This window comes from Oncorhynchus nerka, linkage group LG5, assembly GCF_034236695.1.
Source record: "Oncorhynchus nerka isolate Pitt River linkage group LG5, Oner_Uvic_2.0, whole genome shotgun sequence".
Lineage (NCBI taxonomy): Eukaryota > Metazoa > Chordata > Actinopteri > Salmoniformes > Salmonidae > Oncorhynchus > Oncorhynchus nerka.
This window is the reverse complement of record NC_088400.1, coordinates 20,993,211-21,017,405: the sequence shown is the minus strand read 5'-3', so window position 1 is coordinate 21,017,405 and position 24,195 is coordinate 20,993,211. Positions and strand designations below refer to the sequence as shown.

The 24,195-nt window shown below is 43.1% G+C and overlaps 3 protein-coding genes across 6 annotated transcripts; 1 reads left to right on the top strand and 2 right to left on the bottom strand.

The window, feature by feature from the left end:
* Positions 1-16: 16 nt before the first annotated feature.
* On the bottom strand, positions 17-6,453 carry LOC115129227 (centromere protein F-like). The gene is made up of 3 exons (XM_065018449.1): positions 6,046-6,453; positions 1,200-2,145; positions 17-207 (listed from the first exon to the last, which is right to left on the bottom strand). The coding sequence occupies exons 2-3, from the start codon at positions 1,359-1,361 to the stop codon at positions 76-78; spliced, it is 294 nt and encodes a 97-aa protein (XP_064874521.1). The 5' UTR covers positions 1,362-2,145; positions 6,046-6,453; the 3' UTR covers positions 17-75.
* On the top strand, positions 711-9,515 carry LOC115129215 (protein RD3-like). 4 transcript variants are annotated; one of them, XM_065018447.1, is made up of 5 exons: positions 711-783; positions 1,275-1,418; positions 5,532-5,639; positions 6,257-6,561; positions 8,793-9,515. In XM_065018447.1, exons 3-5 carry the CDS (start codon positions 5,625-5,627, stop codon positions 9,157-9,159), a joined length of 687 nt encoding a protein of 228 aa, XP_064874519.1. In that variant the 5' UTR covers positions 711-783; positions 1,275-1,418; positions 5,532-5,624; the 3' UTR covers positions 9,160-9,515. The 4 variants fall into 4 exon arrangements, with proteins under 4 accessions (XP_064874519.1, XP_029515185.1, XP_029515186.1 ...); XM_029659325.2 differs by lacking the exon at positions 711-783 and having other exon boundaries at positions 794-1,418; XM_029659326.2 differs by lacking the exons at positions 711-783; positions 1,275-1,418 and adding an exon at positions 1,923-2,152.
* On the bottom strand, positions 9,404-14,582 carry LOC115129208 (syntaxin-5-like). The gene is made up of 11 exons (XM_029659315.2): positions 14,475-14,582; positions 13,734-13,968; positions 13,534-13,604; positions 12,808-12,863; positions 12,632-12,702; positions 12,295-12,411; positions 12,122-12,178; positions 11,807-11,891; positions 11,575-11,681; positions 11,382-11,503; positions 9,404-11,266 (listed from the first exon to the last, which is right to left on the bottom strand). Exons 2-11 carry the CDS (start codon positions 13,794-13,796, stop codon positions 11,107-11,109), a joined length of 909 nt encoding a protein of 302 aa, XP_029515175.1. The 5' UTR covers positions 13,797-13,968; positions 14,475-14,582; the 3' UTR covers positions 9,404-11,106.
* Between the last annotated feature and the right edge of the window lie 9,613 nt (positions 14,583-24,195).

Here is a 24,195-nt window from a genome sequence, read left to right as displayed (position 1 = left end):
TGCTACTCACTTTTTCACCTCCTTTTCGAGGGTGTGTGTGAGAGTTCGTGCCAAGCCCAGCTGTCCCTCCAGTGATCACACCTGGGTGTGTTTCACTTGGAGATCCTGAGAGAGACGCTCCCGCACACAGACACCTGCCTGCACCTCCTCACGAGCCCCCTGTAACTCCCTCTGTACACACTGCAGCTCCCCGCGCACCTCCTCATACTGAAGAAGAGAGGAGAGGTAGAGAGCAGACGGGCAGACGGAGAGAGGAGGAGAAAGGAAAGGAGAGATGGAGAGAGGTAAAGGAGACGGGCAGACGGAGAGAGGAGGAGAAAGGAAAGGAGAGATGGAGAGGAGAGAGAGAGGTAAAGGAGACGGGCAGACGGAGAGAGGAGGAGAAAGGAAAGGAGAGATGGAGAGAGGTAAAGGAGACGGGCAGATGGAGAGAGGAGGAGAAAGGAAAGGAGAGATGGAGAGGAGAGAGAGGTAAAGGAGACAGGCAGACGGAGAGAGGAGGAGAAAGGAAAGGAGAGATGGAGAGGAGAGAGGAGAGGTAAAGGAGACGGGCAGACGGAGAGAGGAGAAAGGAAAGGAGAGATGGAGAGGAGAGAGAGGTAAAGGAGACAGGCAGACGGAGAGAGGAGGAGAAAGGAAAGGAGAGATGGAGAGGAGAGAGGAGAGGTAAAGGAGACGGGCAGACGGAGAGAGGAAGAGAAAGGAAAGGAGAGAGAGGTAAAGGAGACGGGCAGACGGAGAGAGGAGGAGAAAGGAAAGGAGAGATGGAGAGGAGAGAGAGAGGTAAAGGAGTGTGGCAGACGGAGAGAAGAGGCAAGGGAGAAAAGCAGACAGAGAGAGGGTAGATATCAGCTTAATAATGTCAGGAAACCAGGAAAGAATACACCAGAAAAACACCATTTACTTCCTGACATAGTAGTAGTACACACTAGTCTAGGTGCCAGTCTGTTCTTGCTTTAACCAACTTGGCATGACAACAACATAGCATTAAAAGCAACAACAGACAGGTGTTTAGGCTACAGCATGAGAAGAAAAGCATGTTAAGAGTATTAAACCAGCTGAGCAAAGTACTGCATTGTTGTTGTTTTACAGCTCAATATCCTTTCTCTACAGTAATCATCACCTAACTCAGATCACAACTTTGTCTGCCTCGTGAACTGAACACAATACCTTAACTTAACATAGAACCAGCCTCGTACCTTGACAGTCTGTTTGTTGAGGGAGGTCTGCGTGCTGTCCAGCTGCAGCTGTTTCTGCTGTCTCTCTCTGTTCAGCCTCTCCTGCTGGACCTGCAGCTCCTTGACCTTCTGCAGGGCCCGGCCAGGCAGGCCCACCGTCCAGTCCTCCTCTGCCCAGCTCATCGCCTCCCGATCAGGGTAGATCTCTCAGACACCAGGGTACACTGGAGAACCAGCCTGGTAAGACCAATATGCCCCAGGAAGTTAAGGCTGGAATAGAAAGAGACAGTGATGTTGAATAAAGTAGAACAAATAGGACAAAGAAACATCTGAACATGCTTCAATCTATCTCACAGCTTGCCTTCGTTTCAACTGCGTAACCAAGCTTGTCAGTTTCCACCAGCACATTAACACAACACAGACAGCCTTCTTCAGGGACAAGCCACTTTTCAGTAGGCATGCTGGATTCAAATCCAACTTAAATGAGTGTTTAGTCTTATGTGTATTGTTCTACACAACACCGTGTGCATGTTTTCACTTTTGGAGGAGCCTAAGGTTGAGACAGCTCCTCTGGCTTATGTATGGCTGGCATTGCAAAAACTATTGTTTCAGTCTTTCTCTAGTGTGACAACAATCCCATTGTGGTTCGAATGAAAGGTATGCCAAGTAACATGCTGTTTTTAAACCTTCCTTCATTCTAGGTAGAGGCCATAGTGCAATTCACAGCTCAAAGTTCAAAACTGTTTACAGTATTTAGCTACAACTGATCATAGCAACAAAGTTACTTGGAAATACTGCTTGACAATAAATAATAACGTGTTTAGGAGAGGCAACTTCCCTCAGACGCGGCAACGTCCCTCAGACGCGGCAACGTCCCTCAGACGAACAAGACAGGAAAATATTCAGAATCGTTCTCTAGCCAGGATTGTCACGCTCGTCTTCAACCACCACTTGGATGAAATCAGGACTGTGGAGTAAGACAATATTGTCGTCTGTTTGATTCACTGAAACACACCATGTAACACTCAATGGCATTGTTTTGAATATTCAAATAGTAAGCTAGCTAGCTAGTATCAATGTATCTTTACTTTAGCTAGATATGTAATGACAGTAGAAAGAAAGGAAAAAACGTTAGCCACCTAGACAGTATTGACAATCCTACACTGGGTTATCTTGCCAGCCAGCTAGTTAAAATTAGCCAATCCAGACGAACCATTAGACAGGTAGACATGAGTTACCATTTACAGTGGGGCAAAAAAGTATTTAGTCAGCCACCAATTGTGCAAGTTCTCCCACTTAAAAAGATGAGAGAGGCCTGTAATTTTCATCATAGATACACTTCAACTATGACAGACAAAATGAGGGAAAAAATCCAGAAAATCACATTGTAGGATTTTTAATGAATTTATTTGCAAATTATGGTGGAAAATAAGTATTTGGTCACCTACAAACAAGCAAGATTTCTGGCTCTCACAGACCTGTAACTTCTTCTTTAAGAGGCTCCTCTGTCCTCCACTCGTTACCTGTATTAATGGCACCTGTTTGAACTTGTTATCAGTATAAAATACACCTGTCCACAACCTCAAACAGTCACACTCCAAACTCCACTATGGCCAAGACCAAAGAGCTGTCAAAGGACACCAGAAACAAAATTGTAGACCTGCACCAGGCTGGGAAGACTGAATCTGCAATAGGTAAGCAGCTTAGTTTGAAGAAATCAACTGTGGGAGCAATTATTAGGAAATGGAAGACATACAAGACCACTGATAATCTCCCTCGATCTGGGGCTCCACACAAGATCTCACCCCATGGGGTCAAAATGATCACAAGAACGGTGAGCAAAAATCCCAGGACCACACGGGGGGACCTAGTGAATGACCTGCAGAGAGCTGGGACCAAAGTAACAAAGCCTACCATCAGTAACACACTACGCCGCCAGGGACTCAAATCCTGCAGTTCCAGACGTGTCCCCCTGCTTAAGCCAGTACATGTCCAGGCCCGTCTGAAGTTTGCTAGAGAGCATTTGGATGATCCAGAAGAAGATTGAGAGAATGTCATATGGTCAGATGAAACCAAAATATAACTTTTTGGTAAAAACTCAACTCGTCGTGTTTAGAGGACAAAGAATGCTGAGTTGCATCCAAAGAACACCATACCTACTGTGAAGCATGGAAACATCATGCTTTGGGGCTGTTTCTCTGCAAAGGGACCAGGACGACTGATCCGTGTAAAGGAAAGAATGAATGGGGCCATGTATCTTGAGATTTTGAGTGAAAACCTCCTTCCATCAGCAAGGGCATTGAAGATGAAACATGGCTGGGTCTTTCAACATGACAATGATCCCAAACACAACGAAGGAGTGGCTTCGTAAGAAGCATTTCAAGGTCCTGGAGTGGCCTTGCCAGTCTCCAGATCTCAACCCCATAGAAAATCTTTGGAGGGAGTTGAAAGTCTGTGTTGCCCAGCAACAGCCCCAAAACATCACTTCTCTAGAGGAGATCTGCATGGAGGAATGGGCCAAAATACCAGCAACAGTGTGTGAAAACCTTGTGAAGACTTACAGAAAACGTTTGACCTCTGTCATTGCCAATAAAGGGTATATAACAAAGTATTGAGATAAACTTTTGTTATTGACCAAATACTTATTTTCCACCATAATTTGCAAATTAATTAATTAAAAATCCTACAATGTGATTTTGGGGATTTTTTTTCTTCTCATATTGTCTGTCCATAGTTTAAGTGTACCTATGATGAAAATTACAGGCCTCTCTCATCTTTTTAAGAGGGAGAACTTGCACAATTGGTGGCTGACTAAATACTTTTTTGCCCCACTATATGTCCAGATCCAGTTTATACTGATGTAAAAATCCAAATGCTCCAACGCGACGTCAGATCCGCTCATATTTGTTCCTTCACAGGTGGCAGCAGAATATAGGTTTAATGGAAGTATTTCTGCAGCAGCGTGACTGGTGATGGCTTCAAAATCTGCTAGCGTTTCAACTCAACAACTGCATGCAAAAAAAAACGCGAGGCTCATGCAGCCCAAGCCAACAAAAAACGATTTGACACGATGCGGCGGTCAGTGACGTGTGGTCAGAATGGAGGAGGAAATTAAGACCTCTTGGATGACACCTAGCGATGAAAGATTGTACTGTATGATGAAACTATAAATAGAGAGAAAGATTTTCAAGAGGGGGTTTTAAGCTTTTCCTTAGTCTTCGACCACAAGTTATTATATTATCAATCATTTCAGACATTATAATCATTGCAGAAAATATGAAGAGATCCTTCATTATCTCTGGATACAGATTCTGTCCATGTTATGTCATATTGTAATATTAGGCCCACTGACTAGTTTGTGAAACAGATACATATTGATAAATTGCCACGGTCAAGGACAACACATTTTTGAACATTTGATATGAAGACACAAGCATCTGAAAGAAATGTTCAGACTATAACAATCATGTCCCGATTACATAACATGACTGTGTCATCCAGTATATGCCATCTGAGTGATGCTCCCCCCTACCCCCATCCACCCACCCATCCAACTCAGTCTCACTCATTAGTAGGCTACAGCAATCTCATCCACCAGCCGTCACTCTCTCTTCCTCACTCTTTCTTTCTCTCTCTTCCTCTCTCTGTCCCCCCCTTTTTTTCTCTCTCTCTCTCTTTCGCTCTCCCTCCTTTTCTGCTTCTTTCTCTCTCTTTTATCTCTCTCTCTTTTAGCTCTTTTATCTCTCTCTCTCTTATCTCTCTCTCTCTTTTATCTCTCTCTCTCTTATCTCTCTCTCTCTTTTATCTCTCTCTCTTTTATCTCTCTCTCTTTTATCTCTCTCTCTATATATATATATATATATATATATATATATATATATATGGGGATATGGTTACTTCTCTAACCCCCCTTGGTTTCCACACTACTCAGCATTGAGGCGGCTTTACCTCATGCGCAGACCTAATCTCAGATTACGCTCAAATCCAGACGACGATACCTGGAACTGCATCGGAGTTATTAGGACGATGATCATGATCTAAATATAATAGTTTTTGATGTGACTATTTTGTCACTAATGAGGTAGTTTTCCGATATGTGCCTAGGTCTTCCAGGAAGAGTAGAAATACCTTGCCAATGTCACACTCAGCTCACTATCGGTCTAGGGGTTCTATAAACATTTATCGGAGGTTTATCATTTCAATTTAATCAAATGCAAGTATCATTGACAAAACCCACACCCTTCCTTTACCAACCAGCATCTAAGTAGAGTCATTAATCAGGATTCCTCGCTGAAGATATTGCTTGTGTTTTACTGTATATTTAAGGTCCAGTGTCTCTGTTTTGATTCACAGATGACATAACAAAACTGCTGGTACCCCCTGCTGCTACGCTGCTCTAGTTGGCTGACTGGATATGTACAGACTGACAAGTCTAGCAACACCTCCATGTGTGCTTATGAGGTTAGTCCTGTTGTGAGGTAAAATACCTGTCAATCACTCTGTATTTTAATACAGGATTACATTCATTGTCAATCCCGAACAAACACACACACCTATCTGCCACGGACCTTCCAGGTAGCAAGGTGGTCAGTTAGCAGTGTGAAAGAGTTTACATTTTTTCCAGTTGCATACCAAAGACAACAGAAACATATTTTTTTATACTGTGAAATGATGTCATTGTCTGCATATTGATAAGAAGAGGATTTGTAACAAACAAAGAGACTATTCAATAATTGACTCATAGAATTTTGTAAAGGTAAGCTATCAAACTTCTGTTTGACTACAGGTAAATGTACTTTTACATGGTGTCTTGAAAAGGGCAGGACATCATAAGACAAAAATACATTGTTGCAGTGATTCTAATTACCTGTAGTTGCAGTTCTCTCAATCAAGTATCCCCAGGTATGTTTCTTTACCGAATGAAGCACTTATCTGATTAAGATTTAAGAACACATTTAAACAATTAAGATGCATAAAACATTTACTTCAAAAATGTTTTGTATTAATATCCTGTATCGTATAGCATGAATTTGCAGCATGAAAACAGTTTCAAGAACTTGTATTGGTCCCATCCCTAGATGTTCCCCTGGTCAGCAGTGTTTTCTCTGGAGCCGAAGGTGCCTGGACAGCGTACTGCAGAAGAACTAGTCACCAACACTCTGATGCTGGAGCTGGGTGCCATGGTGAAGCGCACCGAACGTATCCACCTGGAGAGGGTGACACAAGAGGGCCGGCGCCGACGCAGCTCCTCCTCTGCTGATTATAGATGGCTGGCCACTGCCCCCACCCACCAACCCTACGAGCTGACCCCCCAAGATCTGATAGAACTGCAGGACCTGTGTGCCAGGGTGCCACCATCTCAGTGTGGCCCTGTCATTGTCAGGTGGGACTTTGTACCTTATTAGTGTCAGAGAGGTGTATGTACACTACACATCAAATCAAATTGTATTTGTCACATGCGCCAAATACAACAGCTGTAGACCTTACAGTGAAACGCTTACTTACAAGCCCTAAACCAACAATGCAGTTTTAAGAAAAATAAGTGTTAAGAAAGTATTTAAAATAAACTGAAGTAAAAAAGAAAGAAAGAAAAGAAAGAAAAATAGAAAATAGCAAATAATTAAGGAGCAACAATAAAATAACAGTAGCGAGCCTATATACAGGTGGTACCGGTACAGAGTCAATGTGCATCGGTTAGTCGAGGTAATATGTACATGTAGGTAGAAGTAAAGTGACTATGCATAGATAATAGAGAGTAGCAGCAGCATAAAAATGGGGGTGGGGGGGGGGTTCAATGCAAATAGTCCGGGTAGCCATTTGATTAGCTGTTCAGGAGTATTATAGCTTGGGGGTAGAAGCTGTTTAGAAGCCTTTTGGACCTAGACTTGGTGCTCCGGTACCACTTGCCGTGCGGTAGCAGAGAGAACAGTCTATTTTTAGGGCCTTCCTCTGACACCGCCTGGTATAGAGGTTCTGGATGGCAGGAAGCTTGGCCCCAGTGATGTACTGGGGTGTACGCACTACCCTATGTACTGCCTTGCGGTCGGAGGCCGAGCAGTTGCCATACCAGGCATTGATACAACCAGTCTGGATGCTCTCAATGGTGCATCTGTAGAACTTTTTGAGGATCTGAGGACCAATGCCAAATATTTTCAGTCTTCTGAGGGGGAATAGGCGTTGTTGTGCCCTCTTCAGGACTGTCTTGGTGTGTTAGTTTGTTGGTGATGTGGACACCAAGGAACTTGAAGCTCTCAACCTGCTCCACTACAGCCCCATCGATGAGAATGGGGACATGCTCGGTCCTCCTTTTCCTGTAGTCCACAATCATCTCCTTAGTCTTGGTTACGTTGAGGCCAGGTCTCTGACCTCCTCCCTATAGGCTGTCTCATCGTTGTCGGTGATCAGGCCTACCACTGTTGCGTCGTCGGCAAACTTAATGATGGTGTTGGAGTCGTGCTTGGCCATGCAGTCATGGGTGAACAGGGAGTTCAGGAGGGGACTGAGCACGCACCCCTGAGGGGCCCCCGTGTTGAGGATCAGCGTGGCGGATGCGTTGTTACCTACCCTTACCACCTGGGGGCGGCCCGTCAGGAAGTCCAGAATCCAGTTGTAGAGGGAGGTGTTTAGTCCGAGGGTCCTTAGCTTAGTGATGAGCTTTGAGGTCACTATGGTGTTGAACACTGAGCTGTCATCAATGAATAGCATTCTCACATAGGTGTTCCTTTTGTACAGGTGGGAAAGGGCAGTGTGGAGTGCAATAGAGATTGCATCATCTGTGGAGCTGTTGGGGCAGTATGCAAATTGGAGTGGGTCTAGGGTTTCTGGGATAATGGTGTTGATGTGAGCCATGACCAGCCTTTCAAAGCACTTCATGTCTACAGACGTGAGTGCTACTGGTTGGTAGTCATTTAGGCAGGTTACCTTGGTGTTCTTGGGCACAGGGACTATGGTGGTCTGCTTGAAACATGTTGGTATTACAGACTCGGTCAGGAACAGGTTGAAAATGTCAGTGAAGACACTTGCCAGTTGGCCAGAGCATGCTCAGGGTACACGTCCTGGTAATCCATCTGGCCCCGCGGCCTTGTGAATGTTGACCTGTTTAAACGTCTTACTAACATCGGCTACGGAGAGCGTGATCACACAGTTGTCAGGAAAAGCTGATGCTCTCATGCATGCTTCAGTGTTGCTTGCCTCGAAGCGAGTATAGAAGTTATTTAGCTCGTCTGGTTGGCTTGTATCACTGGGCAGCTCATGGCTGTGCTTCCCTTTGTAGTTCGTAATTGTTTGCAAGCCCTGCCACATCTGACGAACATCGGAGTCGGTGTAGTACGATTCAATCTTAGTCCTGTAGAGGCTTTGCCTGTTTGAGGATTCATCGGAGGGCATAGCGGGATCAATGCCATACTTCTCAATGCCATGGGAAGAATTCCGGAACATATTCCAGTCTGTGCTAGAAAAACAGTCCTGTAGTTTAGCATCTGCGTCATTTGTCAATTTATCCTGAATGTCTCAGGTAGATAATGGAGATGGATTAATCATCATTCTCAACAGGTCCACCTTTATCTCTCTATCAACATCAAACAAACTCCTTTTTTACCTTTGTCCTCTACCCAGGTTCAGGAATCTGGTGACAAAGACCGAGCCGGAAGTTTACGAGGTGGCTCGTCTGTTCCGCACGGTTCTACATGACTGTGTGGAGGGAGAAGAGGAGAACGAGGAGATGAGGATGAGGTCAGCCGGCTGTGACAAACAACGCAGCAAGAGCCTCTCCTTTGTAACCTTCCGCTCCAAGTTCCGCCCTGCACCCATCAGGGGCGGGGCCCTGGGCGGGTCGCGCGGCAACCTGCAGGAGGAGTCAAGCTGGTACGAGGAAGAGGTGGAGGAGCAGGAGGGAGCAGCGAATGTGGCGAGAGCGGCCAGGAAGGGGAGGAGCATGAGCATGCCTGATATCACCCCCATCGAACAGAGTGCACTTGGCTGAAAAAGGGAGGGACAACTGCTGATGTAAAAAGGGCTTTATAAAATACATCTGATTGATTGAGGAAGGGAGGAATGGGACAAAGAAAGGAATGTCGAGAAGTCAAATATGTCTCAAGGTGAGACATGCAACATTGACAGCTCACACCTCAGCAGATTTCCACTTACTCTTTAGACAAAAAGATGCAGCTGTATTAAACATATACTAGAGTGGAAATGCAAGCTTAGCCAGCAGATGTATGCCATAATATTTCAAACATTGTTTTTATTGTGAATTACATCTTCTGAACGTGTGAACACTCGAAATGCAAAATGAACTTGATTTTGAATGCATCAAATAAAACCTTATCTTTCAACAGATCCTTGATAATGACTTTGTGTGGATTCAATACAATGTGTCCATTACTACTGTTCCAGTCCTTTGGTTGTGATTCTTACTCTATAAGTTCATTCTATTAACCTTCTATAATACTCTTACTCAGTAAAGAATGTCTTTTGTACTTCCCCATAGTTATTTTTTAATATGCACTTATTTCCAATATATTAGCACTTTATACACTGTAGAAGTCAAGGCATTTGGCAAAAAAAAGGGAAGAAATAGGAGTGTTTCCTTATTAACAAAGTTCTGGTCGTTAAATAATGGTCTGTCCTCAGAGAGAGAGAGAGGAAGAGGACAGTCTCCAATAAAGCAGTAAGGTCCAAACTGGCCAGTTGCAGAGAGGATTGATAGAGAGTCACTTCACTAGTGTACATTCAGCCCTTCATACCGAGTCAGAACCATCAACATGTCACCTGTTAATAACAGCTGTTATAACCTGTTAATAAGGGTTTCTCTCAAGTGACAATACAAAGTGCCATTTGAGACTCATCCGATTCCCTATTTAGTGCACTACTTTTGTCCAGGGACCATAAAGCTCTGATCAAAGTAGTGCACTGTATAGGAAGTGGCATTTGGGACACACAACAGGTAACAGTATTCAAAGTGACCCCAGCTGACTTGCTGGCAGGTAAAGCAGATCATCTAAACTGTTCATTCTGCAATAACAGTGTTATGTAACTTGTTATAAAGTGTTTGGGTAGGACTCGTCACATTGTGTTTATGATTGGATCTATGAAGGGAATGTCCTCTTCAGGTTAAACCACCTTTAACCCTCCTGTACTTCATAAAACAACAGCTCATACTACAGGTGTCTTGTCACATTTCTTTGAAATTGAAAGTACCCATTTGGCAAATAAGGAAGCGTGAAAGCTTGAAAGTCCCCCAACAAAACAAAAAATGTTTTCACTCATGCGTGGTGTGAATGATAGAGTGAGAAGTGCTTAAAGTCCCTCTCTTTAATAAGAGGATAATAATGAGGAACAAAAACTAGAATACATAATTACAATATGAGAAAGAAAACTCCAGTATTTTGTGTGCTCACAGACAGGAAGTTAATGAGTAAGCCCTTCCTGTCTTTCCACCAATCAACACTACGAGGCATAAAATAAAATTAACCAAAAACCAAAACTAGTTTGCAGAATCAAACCATTAAATAGCAATTTTTGATTAAATGTTTTATGATGATTTAGTCTCTAAAGTAACAAAGAACAGAATGACAAGAATTCTGGTCATACTATAAAGTGTTTCGATACAATATCCTTTTCATTACAGGTATTTCCTTAATCTCTGTGGGGGGAAGAACTACTATAATTTGTTGGTCTGCTGAACCTCAAGTCCCAAACCGTCCAATAACACTCCATTCCCACTGTTGCTGTGGCAACCCCTCATCTCAGTCCAAGCTTTCCCATTGTCTTATTTCAGACAGCATGACCCCGCCTGAACTATTGCTCGACTACTGTTTTATAGGAGTGACACAACCTATCAGAAGAGACACTAGGAGTGACACAACCTCAGACTTCCCCTTCCTTCTCTTCTTCATGATTCCCTTCTTTCTCTGTCGTTTCTCCCTGCTCAGGCGAGGAAGACCACAAAGACGATGAAGAAGACGATGAGGACGAGGAAAATCTTGACCATAAGCCAGCGGTTGGAGGACACAGACTGGAAGTACTTTAGGATCTCTGTGTGAGCCATGTCCACATTGAGCTGAGTGTCCTCCACGTTAGCATCAATCCTACAGGGGAGGACAGGAACAAACACATAGGGCTTTAGATAAAGTTCTGGCAGTGCTCAAGCATCTCAAAGTTCCTCCTCTGCCCCCCCCCCCCACGTCTCTCTCCATCCCTCACCTCTGAACAGTCTCCTCCTGCTCCTTCACCATGTGCGCCAGCTGCTGGAAGATGGAACCCAGCTCTACGATGGTGCTCTCGATGTTCTGCATGGTGTCTGCACGGCTCTGGATGTATGAGTCCTACACCACAGAGAAACAGCATTATAGTAACACTGACAGACACAATACAGGTGATAATAAAGTGTTTGTACCTGCTCATCAATGAGCTGGAGCTGTAGAGGGTTAGACTGGTTGTCCATGTTGATGGCCACCTCACCCCCCATACTCCTGGACTCATCCTGCATCAACACTGAACTCTCTGGCAGAGGAGATGGTCAGTTGATAGAAAATAAAAGCTTGGCGATTGAAATTCCAAGAGACATTTGTGAAGTTATCTGGTGTAGGAATGAGAGGCTGAAGGTGAGATAAACATGGTGTTCTTACTGAAGTTGTTGGCGAGGAGAGGAGAAGAAGAGGAGACAGGAGGCTGAGAGAACTGTTCTCTCCTGCTCTTCTGCTGCTTCAGGTTCTAGGGACAGAGAGGGACAGAGTATCATGTTTACTGTACATTTTTATTGTTTATTATCTACTTCACTTGCTTTGGCAATGTTAACATGTGTTTCCTACGCCAATAAATCCCTTCAATCAAATTGAAAGAGAACGAAAGAGAAAGAACGATAAACTCAACCTAGCATTATTAGAATTCTTCAGGTTCAATGGCAGAAAGTTCCAGGGGCTGGAAGTTCCAGTGAATCTTACCTCTGTTCTTACTTCTAGAACCGACTTGAAGTCATTGGACATGGATGCCAGTTTGGACTGCAACAAAACAAAAACCTGGTTGTTGATTATTAAAGCCTCATGTTTCATATGGCTACATCATTTTACTCATCCACATCAGTTACATAACGCAGTAGAGGCACTGGCAGTCAGACCTGCAGGGAGACGACGATGGTGTTGGAATGGGTCTGGATGTGTCTGCCGCTGGGAGCTCCTCGTGAACGAATCAGATCCTGCAGCTGGGCTATCTGCTTGTTCAGGCTGTTAATGTCCTGAGAGGGGAATAGTGGGAGACATACAGAAGAGAGTCAAACGGGGCACAGAACAGTTACACATAGACTGCGCCCACTAAAACAGACAAGTTTGCCTCTGACTAGAGATTCCACCTGACTGACTGGTCATCATGTTTGCCATTTATAGTTAATGACGAGAGACAGCCGGCTGTTTTTATGGAATCTGTGTCAAAGCAAAAACGAAACAAAAAAATCTCACCTGCTTGATGATGTAGGTTAACTCTTCAATCTCCACTGCCTTGTCATCAAATAGAGATTTTCTTTTAGCCACTAAAAAGGTCAAAACAGTCATATATCAAGAAATTTGACAAAACAAGTTACTCAAAATTGTTATTCATGAGAAATGTTAAAACATAAATATTGCTATATACTTACATATAGTGAGTTTCTCTAGTTTAGCAAACGTATTACTCAAGTCTTTTCCTATTCTCCTGGAGGGATTCAAAAACAGGAGATTGGCATCAGTCATAGACCAAAACATGAAAACAGTGAAATGAATCTGCATTGTACGCATGTACATAGCTGCATGAAGGTGCAGGTACTTTACCCCGCACCTTAGAGACTCCTGCCCCTTGTACATTGTCATGGAACACATACTGTTTTACCCACTTCATATGTATATACTGTATTCTAGTCAAGGCTCATCCTATATAACTACTGCAGTACACACTTTTTCTATTCATATACTGTCCATACACACCATTGTATGCATAAATATATATTTATATTCCGGAATCTGACCTTGGTCGTTCTGATATTTCTTCTTTTTGAGATGTGTGTTTTGTATTGTTAGGTATTACTCCACTGTCGGGAGCTAGAAACATAAGCATTTCACGGGACCTGCCATAACATCTGCTAAATATGTGTATGCAACCAATACAATTTGATGTGTAAGATAACAGAAAAGAACAGACTGCATTCCAAAGAGATCACACTGAGCTACAATGTGATCAAAACACCATGGAGAAACTAACAGCAACAACTGGGCATTTACTAAACTTCAAACCAGACACACAAGTGTCAGCGACACCTCTGAGAAAATGAGTTGTGCTCTGTAAATGAGTTGGCTGGCTCTTTGGGTGAGATTGGTGGCGGACTCACTTGGCCATGAGGGTGAAGTCACTGCGTTGCTTGAGAGCACTAAGGGCCGGCTTGGTGGGCTGAACACCATTCTGCAGAACGAGAGAGAAGCATGAAAATAGTGATCATTGTTCCAGATTACATGAGGGAAAATGCATAAGAAACTCATCATTTGGCTACTTCAACATATCACTGCCCTTGGGTCTCCCATACCTACATACCTGTCTGGTCTGTAGGGATTTGCAAGCGGACTGAAACTCATTGGTGCGATCCCTGCACGTCATCCTGGTGCAGGTATATCACCAGGAAGGGTCTGAATGATCTTGGTAGTGTCCTGGAGATGGTCCGTGCTCCGTGGAAAGTCGCTACACCTCCTGACGTCAACTCCTAACAGCGAGGCGTCGATCCGTGTCCATTGATGTTCACATATACATAATCAATGTACACACATCTGTACTGATAGGAGGAACAGAAACTAATTCAAGTAAAGTTACATTTTGCTAGGTGGTCACCGATGCCCCGCGCTGCCTAAATAACTTAATTATCTAGTTAGATATTTACCAATACTACGTCTTGGTTTTATTTAGCAATTCAGCTTGCCCCCCCCCACATAATAGCTAGCTAGTAGCAAGTTAGCTAATGTTAGCATCGCCAACATTGCCACTGAAACAGAAACAAATGTTACCAGACACTAGCATGACAGTAATACAATATCAAATTATTGCTAAGATTAGCTAGAAAAAAAACTGTTGTCATTTACATGTTCTTAGGCATTGAGCTATTTCGTTACTCCAAGCTAACGTTATTTAAAGAGTCGACTCCATCACAGCTGATGATGTTTTGCTAACCCTAGCGACGTGGCTTGAATGTTTTCTAAAAGAACGAAAACTTTATCTCATAACCACTCAAATCAAACGTATATATCTAGTTTTACTCGATAAACGTTATAAAATTCAACTTACTATTCGCGAACTTCCACAAGACTTCACAGATATGTCGATGTTTTTAGCAAGCCGAGTCTGATGGAATGAAAGTTTGAATCCGGGTCATTTCCGGATGCTGGCGTCATTGCCACGTCCACCACTGCTTGAGCCCCAGCCAAAATACACCACCAGATGTCGCCATATGTTATGTTTTGTAAACAGATATGTCAACTAATGCAGTATTCAAGCCAACTTTCTGTTTGTTATTGTTTCTTCTAGGTTTAAAGGCGGTTAACATACAATACATGTTGCGTTACTGCCACCGACTAGACTGGGGTATAAAATCCCTTATACTTGGCTTGGAAAAGGAAAAAAAATGAAATCATAAACAAATACCTTACCATCTAACCCACCCAATTCCACTACTTAAACCTATCTACTCCTACCTCAGGCAAAGGGCCTGGAAGAACGGCAAACCACAACTCTACACCCTGTAACTCTTCTGATATGAAATCTCGTACACCCAAATACTTCTCTGCAGGTGCCTCTACAACCTTTCTTTTCTGTGACTTACATTTCATCCAATCTTACTGATGCGGCAGGTAGCCTAGTGTTTAGAGCCTAGTGTTTAGAGCCTAGTGTTTGGAGCCTAGTGTTTAGAGCGTTGGGCCAGTAACGAATGTTTGCTGGATCAAATCCCCAAGCTGACAAGGTAAAAATGTGTTGTTCTGCCCCTGAACAAGGCAGTTAAAACTTCTTCAGGATCGGTGGGTCCCCCACCGGACGGTTGAGCTAACGCAGGCTAATACGATTAGCATGAGGTTGTAAGTGTAACAGTATAGCTTCCATCCCTCTCCTCGCCCCTACCTGGGCTCAAACCAGAGACCCTCTCCCCATATAATAACTGCCTCCCACGAAGCATCGTTACCCATCGCTCCACAAAAGCCACGGCCCTTGCAGAGCAAGGGGAACAACTACTTCAAGGTCTCAGAGCGAGTGACGTCACCGATTGAAACGCTATTAGCACGCACCCCGCTAACTAGCTAGCCATTTCACATCAGTTACATAAGTAATAATACAATTTCCCAGGACAGACATATCTGATATTGGCAGAAAGCTTAAATTCTTGTTCATCTAACTGCACAGTCAGATTTGGGTATGTCATTTTAGGTGAGCATTTAAGGGGCAGATCCTCCCCGGTAGGCAGTCATTGTAAATAATACTTTGCTCTTAACTAACTTTCCTAATTAAATAAGGTTCCATTTTTTGTTTTTTTGTTAAATACATCACTAATTTCCCTCTACTGGCATAGATCTACTACTCACACAGATCCTCTCAGGATCCCTCCCTTTTGACCCATCTTCCTCTACTTTCTTCACTGCCTCAGCATACGACACCCTCTGTACTACTCTGCACTAACCCTGGTAACCATCTTCTCTTGGACCAGACACTTCTGATCCCCAGCCCCATGGGCACCCCTACAATTAACACATACAGCTTCTTTCCCCAATAGAACACTTTCCTTTGTCTCATGCCCTTCTACACACTTCTCACACCTAGGAAGCCTCCCCCCTACACACTAATGCCACATGCCCAGAAGCTTGACACTTGAAACAACGTAATGGATTCGGTACAAAAGCTCAGAGGATAACTGAAATATCCTAACATCACTTTGTGGGGCAAACACAAACAATTATCACAAGACCTCTTCGGGTTACCTTCACCAATTCCACAGCACCCAACTCCATTTTCACCCACCTTGTAACCACATACAGTGCATTTGGAAAGTATTCAGACCCCTTGACTTCGTCCACATTGTGTTACATTACAGCCTTATTCTAAAATGTATTAAATGATTTATTTTTCCTCACCAATCAACACACGGACAAAGCAAGAACACGTTTTTAGATTTTTTTGCAAATGCATTAAATATTAAAAACCAAAATACATTATTTATGTACCTATTCAGACCCTTTGCTATGAGACTCAAAATTGAGCTCAGGTGCATCCTGTTTCCATTGATCATCCTTGAGATATTTCTACAACTTTGAGTCAGTCTGTGGTAAATTTAATTGATTGGACATGATTTGGAAAGGCACACACCTGTCTATATAAAGGTCCCACAGTTGACAGTGCATGTCAGAGCAAAAACCAAGCCATGAGGTCAAAGGAATTGTCCGTAAAGCTCCGAGACAGGATTGTGTTGAGGCACAGGAAGGGTACCAAAAACTATCTGCAGCATTGAAGGTCCCCAAGAACACAGTGACCTCCATCATTCTTAAATGGAAGAAGTTTGGAACCACCAAAACACTTCCTAGAGCTGACCGCCCGGGCCAAACTGAGCAATCGGGGGAGAAGGGCCATGGTCATGGAGGTGACCAAGAACCCGATGATCAGTCTGTGGAGATGGGAGAACCTTCCAGAAGGACAACCATCTCTGTAGCATTCCACCAATTAGGCCTTTATGATAGAGAGGAATGGCTTCTGTCTGGCCTCTCTATCATATGCTCTGTGAAAAGCCTCGGGCTTCGGGAACTTCCACACACCTGCCATCTTGGATAATTCACTTCGAGAACTTCAGTACACCTGCCACCTTGGATAATTCACTTCGAGAACTTCCACACACCTGCCACCTTGGATAATTCACCCTCATTCACTTCTATTTCTCCTCCAGATGTAGATCCGGCATATGGCTTACTCTGCTTACACTTTCCTCCATTCTTCTTCGACAAAACCATCTCCCTTTTCCCACCATCTTCCCACCATCTTCATCCAACTCAAGCTCACCTTCTACCTCCCTCACTCTCTCCCTCTTCGACTCTTTTTCCCCTCCATTCCTCCTCCATTTTCCAAGTATGTCTCTTTATGATAATATTGCACTTACTAACATACATCTCCTTCTTGCCCTCAAGGGACTAGACTGTATTCATTTGAAACCTGCTTCATACGGGAAAACATTTCAGTAATTGAAAATTAAATGTTATGAACCAGTTAAATGTAACACTATGGTGAAAGGAAAGATATGTGAAGATAGTGTGGCCCTTAGAGTATAGTGAAGATAACAGTGAATACCAAACTCCAGAATGTGAGAGGGGAAGGGAGGGAGACAAACAGAGGGAAGGCGATATAGCTACACAGATGAATACCGGTAGGGAGATAACATACAGGACTTGCTCAGATCTCATTCTATACCTACTGGCTCCCACATCTTTACCTCAACAAGAGCTGGCATGTTCAGACCACAACTATGTCCTCACCTATCTTCTCCCCTGCACCTCTCCTATACCCTCTCCTCTCTTTCCCTATAACCTAGACTCTCCGCCCACCTCAACCATTTCTGTGATAAAAGCCTATGTTCTCTGATAATGCAGGGGAAAAAAACTAAACAATATCTGTGCATTTGAGTACATTAATATTGTACATACATTTTACAAAATCACCCTACTAGAATCTGTAATTCATCTTCTATTGGCTTCTATTGGCTTTTATGTTCTCTAAAATTATTATTTTTAAACAATGAGTCAAAGCAGCACAGCGATGCATGTTTCCGTAACAGATAACACTGATTGTATTTTCTTTTGTTCACCAAAGTCACAGGGGACTTAAAACATCATTCATCTTCCTGTCAGAGAGACATGGTTGGCCATAGTCAACACACAGAACATACACACATTGTAGGCCTACAATGACATGCACTCTCTCTCCCTCTCCCACACACAGATACCATCTAACAACACACACAGTTCAGATACCGTCAACTACCTGCTTCAACACAGCTGCTGCTACAAAAGCAGAGGAAAACAAGCCTGAAGTTTATCATTAGAAAAATATAGCACTACTCCACACAGAGAAAATGGGAAAAATAAAGGGAAACCACTTTCACAGAGAGAGACAGAGAGAGAGAAAGAGAGAAAGAGAGAGGGGGGGTGAAATAGGGAGTGAAGGATAGAGAGAGAGAGGAGAGGGGGGGGAGTGAAGGATAGAGAAGGATAGAGAGAGAGAGCAAAAGCAATGTCTTCTCATTATTTGTTGATTTCAAAAAAGCTTTTGACTCAATTTGGTATGAGAGTCTGCTATACAAATTGATGGAAAGCGGTGTTGGGGAGAAATATACAACATTATACATCACACACATTTCTTTCCACAGGGCCATGGGGTGAGACAGGGATGCAGCTTAAGCCCCACCCTCTTCAACATATATATCAACAAATTGGCGAGAGCACTAAAACAGTCTGCAGCACCCAGCCTCACCCTACTAGAATCTGAAGTCAAATGACTACTGTTTGCTAATGATCTGGTGCTTCTATCCCTACAGCAGCACCTAGATCTTTTGCACAGATTCTGTCAGACCTGGGCCCTGACAGTAAATCTCAGTAAGACAAAAATAATGGTGTTCCAAAAATGGTCCAGTTACCAGGACCACAAATAAAAATTCCATCTAGACACCATTGCCCTAGAGAACAAAAAACACTATACATACCTGGGCCTAAACATCAGCGCCACAGGTAACTTCCACAAAGCTCTGAACGATCTGATAGACAAGGCAAGAAGGGCCTTCTATGCCGTCAAAAGGAAGATAAAATACTTGAATCAGTTAAGGAACCCATTGCCCTTTACGGTTGTGAGGTCTGGGGTCCACTCACCAACCAGGAGTTCAGGAGTTCACAAAATGGGACAAACATGAAATTGAGACTCTGCATGCACAATTCTTAAAAAATATCCTCTGTGTACAACGTAAAACACCAAATAATGCAAGTAGAGCAGAATTAGGTTGATAACCGCTAATTATCAAAATTCTACAACCACCTAAAATGAAGCGATTCCCAAACCTTGCATAGCAAAGCAATCACCTAGAGAGATTAACCTGGAGAAAAGTCCCCTAAGCAAGCCCCACAGAGCCCCAGGACAGCAACACAATTAGACCCAACCAAATCATGAGAAAAAGAAAATTACTTAACACTGTCATGACGTTGCCCTCTTTGGGTACAGCAAGCCCCATCCTCCTCTCCCTGCCTCCCCCTTTCCTCCTTCAACTAGGCTGCTGTGGTCAGAGAGAGGTCGTAAATTCCTGAGGATCTCCTCATGGCCACACAGTGTAGAGCAGGGGTGTCAAACTCATTTCGCATCGTGGGCCACATACGGCCTAGGGAGATGTCAAGTGGGCCGGACCATTAAAATTATACCATACTCTGCTACACTGCTCCACGAAATTGAAAATTTATGGAGTTGTATGAACAGTAGAATTCCATCACACAACTTTTGTTTTGAAGCTGCTGACTAACATTAAAGTGCACATTTTTTAAATCACCACAGTAAGGATTCATCTTCACAGAGCTGTATTCTTTCAATGCAAACAGTATCTAAGGCAGCATTTTAAAGGTGTTAGTCTAGTCTGGACTTGTATTTGTTCCTGAAACTTGGCATATTTTGGCCTGTACAAGTGCATCAACACCAGGTGTCATGTCCTGACTAGCTGTCACTTTCAAAATGTCATTTAAGTGCTTGTTTGTGAGCCTTGAACGCATTTTTGTTTTATTGATATTCATCACTGAGAAAATTTGTTCACAAAGGTAGGTTGTCCCAAACATGCACAAAATTTTAGCAGCCAGGGCTGTTAATTTGGGGTACCCTGGTAGTAGATACTGATAAAATCTGTCCAGACCTACAGAGGCAAATTTGCCCTTCAAATCTGCATCACACTGCAAATCAATTATCTCTAGCTGAATTTCGACCGGCAGATCAGAAGCTTTAACTGTGAAAGGTGAGCGAAAAACTGAAAATTCTGTCTCAAGTTCACCAAATACCTGAAAACGTTTCTCAAACTCCCGCAGTAGTCCTGCAATTTTGTCTTTGTACCGTTTCATGTCCGCATCAGGTCTGGTCACACACACATCTCTCAGACAGGGAAATGAGCAGGGTTGCCATTTGCCAGTTGCATCTCCCACAAAGTCAGCTTCAACTTAAATGCATGTATGTTGTCAGAAAACTGTGTGACAACTTTTTTGCGGCCTTGCAACATTTTGTTCAGATTGTTCAAGTGTTCAGTAATATCAACCAAGAATGCAAGGTCCCGTAGCCATTCCTGAGATTGTAATTCCAACACCGGTTTTCCTTTTTCTCCATGAACTGTCCGATTTCCTCTCGTAGATCAAAGAAATGCCTCAGCACAGCGCCTCGGCTTAACCATCTCACTTCAGTGTGGTATGGCAGGCTGTGGGTAATGTTGCTGTCGCTGAGAAGTTTGTCAAACTGACGATGGTTCAGACCTCTGGACCGGATGAAATTTACAGTGCGAACAACCACCTCCATGACGTGGTCCATTTTCAGCGACTTGCAACACAATGCCTCCTGGTGCAAAATACAGTGAAATGTCCAGAAACGATCTCCTCCATTAAGGGCTTGTACTTTGTCTTTGAACTTTGTCGCGACACCTGCTTTCTTTCCGACCATGGATGGCGCGCCGTCTGTAGCCAGGCTGACAGCGGGACCAGTCCACTCCAACTCTGTCCAATGCAGCAACGACAGAGCCGAAAATGTCCTCGGCTGTTGTGGTGTCCATCATTGGCACCAACTCAAGAAACTCTTCAGTAACAGTCAATGTCTCATCAACTCCTCGAATAAATATGGCCAGTTGGGCCACGTCTGTGATGTCAGTGCTCTCGTCAATTGCCACGGAAAATGCAATAAATGACTTGACTCTCTGTTTCAATTGACTGTCTAAATCTGCCGATAGTTCTGAAATCCTCTGCTATAGTATTCCTCGTCAGGCTAATATTGGCAAAAGCTTGTCGCTTCTCGGGACATACAAGTTCAGCCGCCTTCATCATGCATCGTTTAACAAAGTCACCGTCGGAATACGGCTTCGATGCTAATGCTATTTCGCTAGCAATTAGGTAGCTGGCTTTTACCGCTGCTTCACTGACTTCTCGGCTCTGGATGAAAGTTGACTGCTGTTTCCTCAGACCCGCCAGCAATTCGTTAATCTTATCTCTTCTCAGTTGTCCTTGCAAGCCGTCATATTTTTCGCTGTGATGAGTCTCGTAGTGGCGTCGAATATTATATTCCTTCAATACCGAAACTTGTTGCAAACACACCAAGCACGAAGGTTTTCCGTGCATCTCTGTAAATAAATAGGACGTGGTCCATTTTTCTTTGAAAATTCTACACTCCTTATCTACTTTTCTCCGTTTGGATAACGACATTTTGGCTAATGAGGGTGTAGCGGAGAGGTAGAGACCAAGGTATTAACAACGTCGTAACAAGCAGCAGATGGCGCATTGATACCGTCTGCTGTTTTCAGTCTGTCTCAGTGATGCGGCTTGTCTTCTACTCTGATGGAAAGAGTGCGCCCCTTAGCGGATAATCCATGAATTGCAGCGAATTAAAAATATTAATTCCATGTCTTTTATGCATTTTTTCCACTTTCAAATTATCCTGCGGGCCTGATCGAACCTCCTTGGGGGCCGGTTCCTGCCCGCGGGCCGTATGTTTGACACCCCTGGTGTAGAGATAGAGTAAAGTTTCATAGAGAACAAAGGAATTTCTTCCACCTCACAGAACTTGAAGTCCGAACAATGTTTACGTTCCGGAGAAGGTATAAATGATCGGTGAAGAATCCAGCTATGAACTGGTCCGGTTGTTACAACTTGGGGAAGCTGATGGGAGACGGTGTGGCCACATTACCATAACGCTGTTTATATAATAGCCTCAGATATGAGGTTTACATCTAATTTTTGTATAAGATGAATGAGTGAGTATGATACTGTTTGTAAAATTGTGTAATGTGATTTTGGACTGTTTAATGAAGGAAACTCCAATTCCCTTTTGAGTTTAACTAAATCAGAGGACCGCCCATGAGCCCAGTTAGGGTCAGGCATCCTGGGACAGCCCCTTTTCTGCAATTCCGAATAAAAACCCAATCTTGAGAATTCCTCAACCAGACCATGTTTCTCTCAATCAAGGGAGTACAAAGGTTGCAGACCATTACTGAATCTTTTAACCATACCACGTGGTTAAACTCTTAGACTTTCGATACCGACAGAATAAGAACAAGTCTTTGATATTAATTACTAGTCTGCAGCTAGGAATTCGGTATCATTGAACGCGAAGAACGACAACCGCTGAAACATTAACTTCTTCGAGATAGGGGTCGCTCTTTTAATTTTTGGATAAAAAACGTTCCCGTTTTAAACAAGATATTTTGTCACGAAAAGATGCTCGACTATGCATGTAATTGACAGCTTTGGAAAGAAAAAACTCTGACATTTCCAAAACTGCAAAGATATTATCTGTGAGTGCCCCAGAACTAATGCTACAGGCGAAACCAAGATGAAGTTTCATACAGGAAATGCCCCAGATTCTGAAGGCGCTGTGTTCCAATGTCTCCTTATATGGTTGTGAATGTGCCAGGAATGAGCCTGCCCTTTCTGTCGTTTCTCCAAGGTGTCTGCAGCATTGTGACGTATTTGTAGGCATATCATTGGAAGATTGCCCATAACAGACTACATTTACCAGGTGTCCGCCCGGTGTCCTGTGTCGAAATTATTGCGTAATCTCTAGGTCCATGCGCGTTCCATTTCTTCAGAAGAGAAAGTCAACTGCCACGAAGGATTTATCATCGATAGATATGTGAAAAACACCTTGAGGATTGATTCTAAACATCGTTTGCCATGTTTCTGTCGATATTATGGAGTTAATTTGGAAAAAAGTTTGCGTTTTAATGACTTAATTTTCTTTTCTTACCCAAACGTGATGAAGAAAACGGAGCGATTTGTCAACACAAATAATATTTTTGTAAAACCTGAACATTTGCTATCTAACTGAGAGTCTCCTTATTGAAAACATCTGAAGTTCTTCAAAGGTAAATGATTTTATTTGAATGCTTTTCTGGTTTTTGTGAAAATGTTGCATGCTGAATGACAGGCATAATCCTATGCTAGGCTAGCAATACTGTTACACAAATGCTTGTTTTGCTATGGTTGAGAAGCATATTTTGAAAATCTGAGATGACAGTGTTGTTAACAAAAGGCTAAGCTTGAGAGCAAATAGATTTATTTCATTTCATTTGCGATTTTCATGAATAGTTAACGTTGCGTTATGCTAATGAGCTTGCGGATAGATTTACACAATCCTGGATACAGGTTTTTTTCGTAGCTAAACGTGACGCAGAAAACGGAGCAATTTGTCCTAAACAAATAATCTTTCAGGAAAAACGGAACATTTGCTATCTAACTGAGAGTCTCCTCATTGAAAACATCCGAAGTTCTTCAAAGGTAAATTATTTTATTTGAATGCTTTTCTGGTTTTTGTGAAAATGTTGCCTGCTGAATGCTAACGCTAAATGCTACGCTAAATGCTACGCTAGCTATCAATACTGTTACACAAATGCTTGTTTTGCTATGGTTGAGAAGCATAATTTGAAAATCTGAGATGACAGTGTTGTTAACAAAAGGGTAAGCTTGAGAGCTAGCATATTGATTTCATTTCATTTGTGATTTTCATGAATAGTTAACGTTGTGTTATGGTAATGGGCTTGAGGCTGTAGTCACGATCCCGGATCCGGGATGGCTCGACGCAAGAAGTTAATTCTATAACGAAACTAATTAATGTTACTCTGAACGATCCATCCTAACCACAGAGAGAGAGAGAGAGAGAGAGAGAGAGAGAGAGAGAGAGAGAGAGAGAGAGAGGACGAAAACTGTCCAACAGAAACTAACAGCGATCAAGACGACACACTGAGCATAAATATATATATATATTG

What these genes read in the sequence shown, in the direction of transcription:
- LOC115129227 (XM_065018449.1), bottom strand. Translation starts at nt 1,361, where the DNA reads ATGAGCTGGGCAGAGGAGGACTGGACGGTGGGCCTGCCTGGCCGGGCC. An exon ending in TCAACAAACAGACTGTCAAG is followed by an intron (nt 208 to 1,199) that starts GTACGAGGCTGG and finishes TCTCTTCTTCAG; the next exon opens with TATGAGGAGGTGCGCGGGGA.
- LOC115129215 (XM_065018447.1), top strand. An exon ending in TGTGGCCCTGTCATTGTCAG is followed by an intron (nt 6,562 to 8,792) that starts GTGGGACTTTGT and finishes TCCTCTACCCAG; the next exon opens with GTTCAGGAATCTGGTGACAA.
- LOC115129208 (XM_029659315.2), bottom strand. Translation starts at nt 13,796, where the DNA reads ATGACGTGCAGGGATCGCACCAATGAGTTTCAGTCCGCTTGCAAATCC. An exon ending in TTCTAGAAGTAAGAACAGAG is followed by an intron (nt 11,892 to 12,121) that starts GTAAGATTCACT and finishes CTCTGTCCCTAG; the next exon opens with AACCTGAAGCAGCAGAAGAG. An exon ending in TCTCCTCGCCAACAACTTCA is followed by an intron (nt 11,682 to 11,806) that starts GTAAGAACACCA and finishes CTCCTCTGCCAG; the next exon opens with AGAGTTCAGTGTTGATGCAG.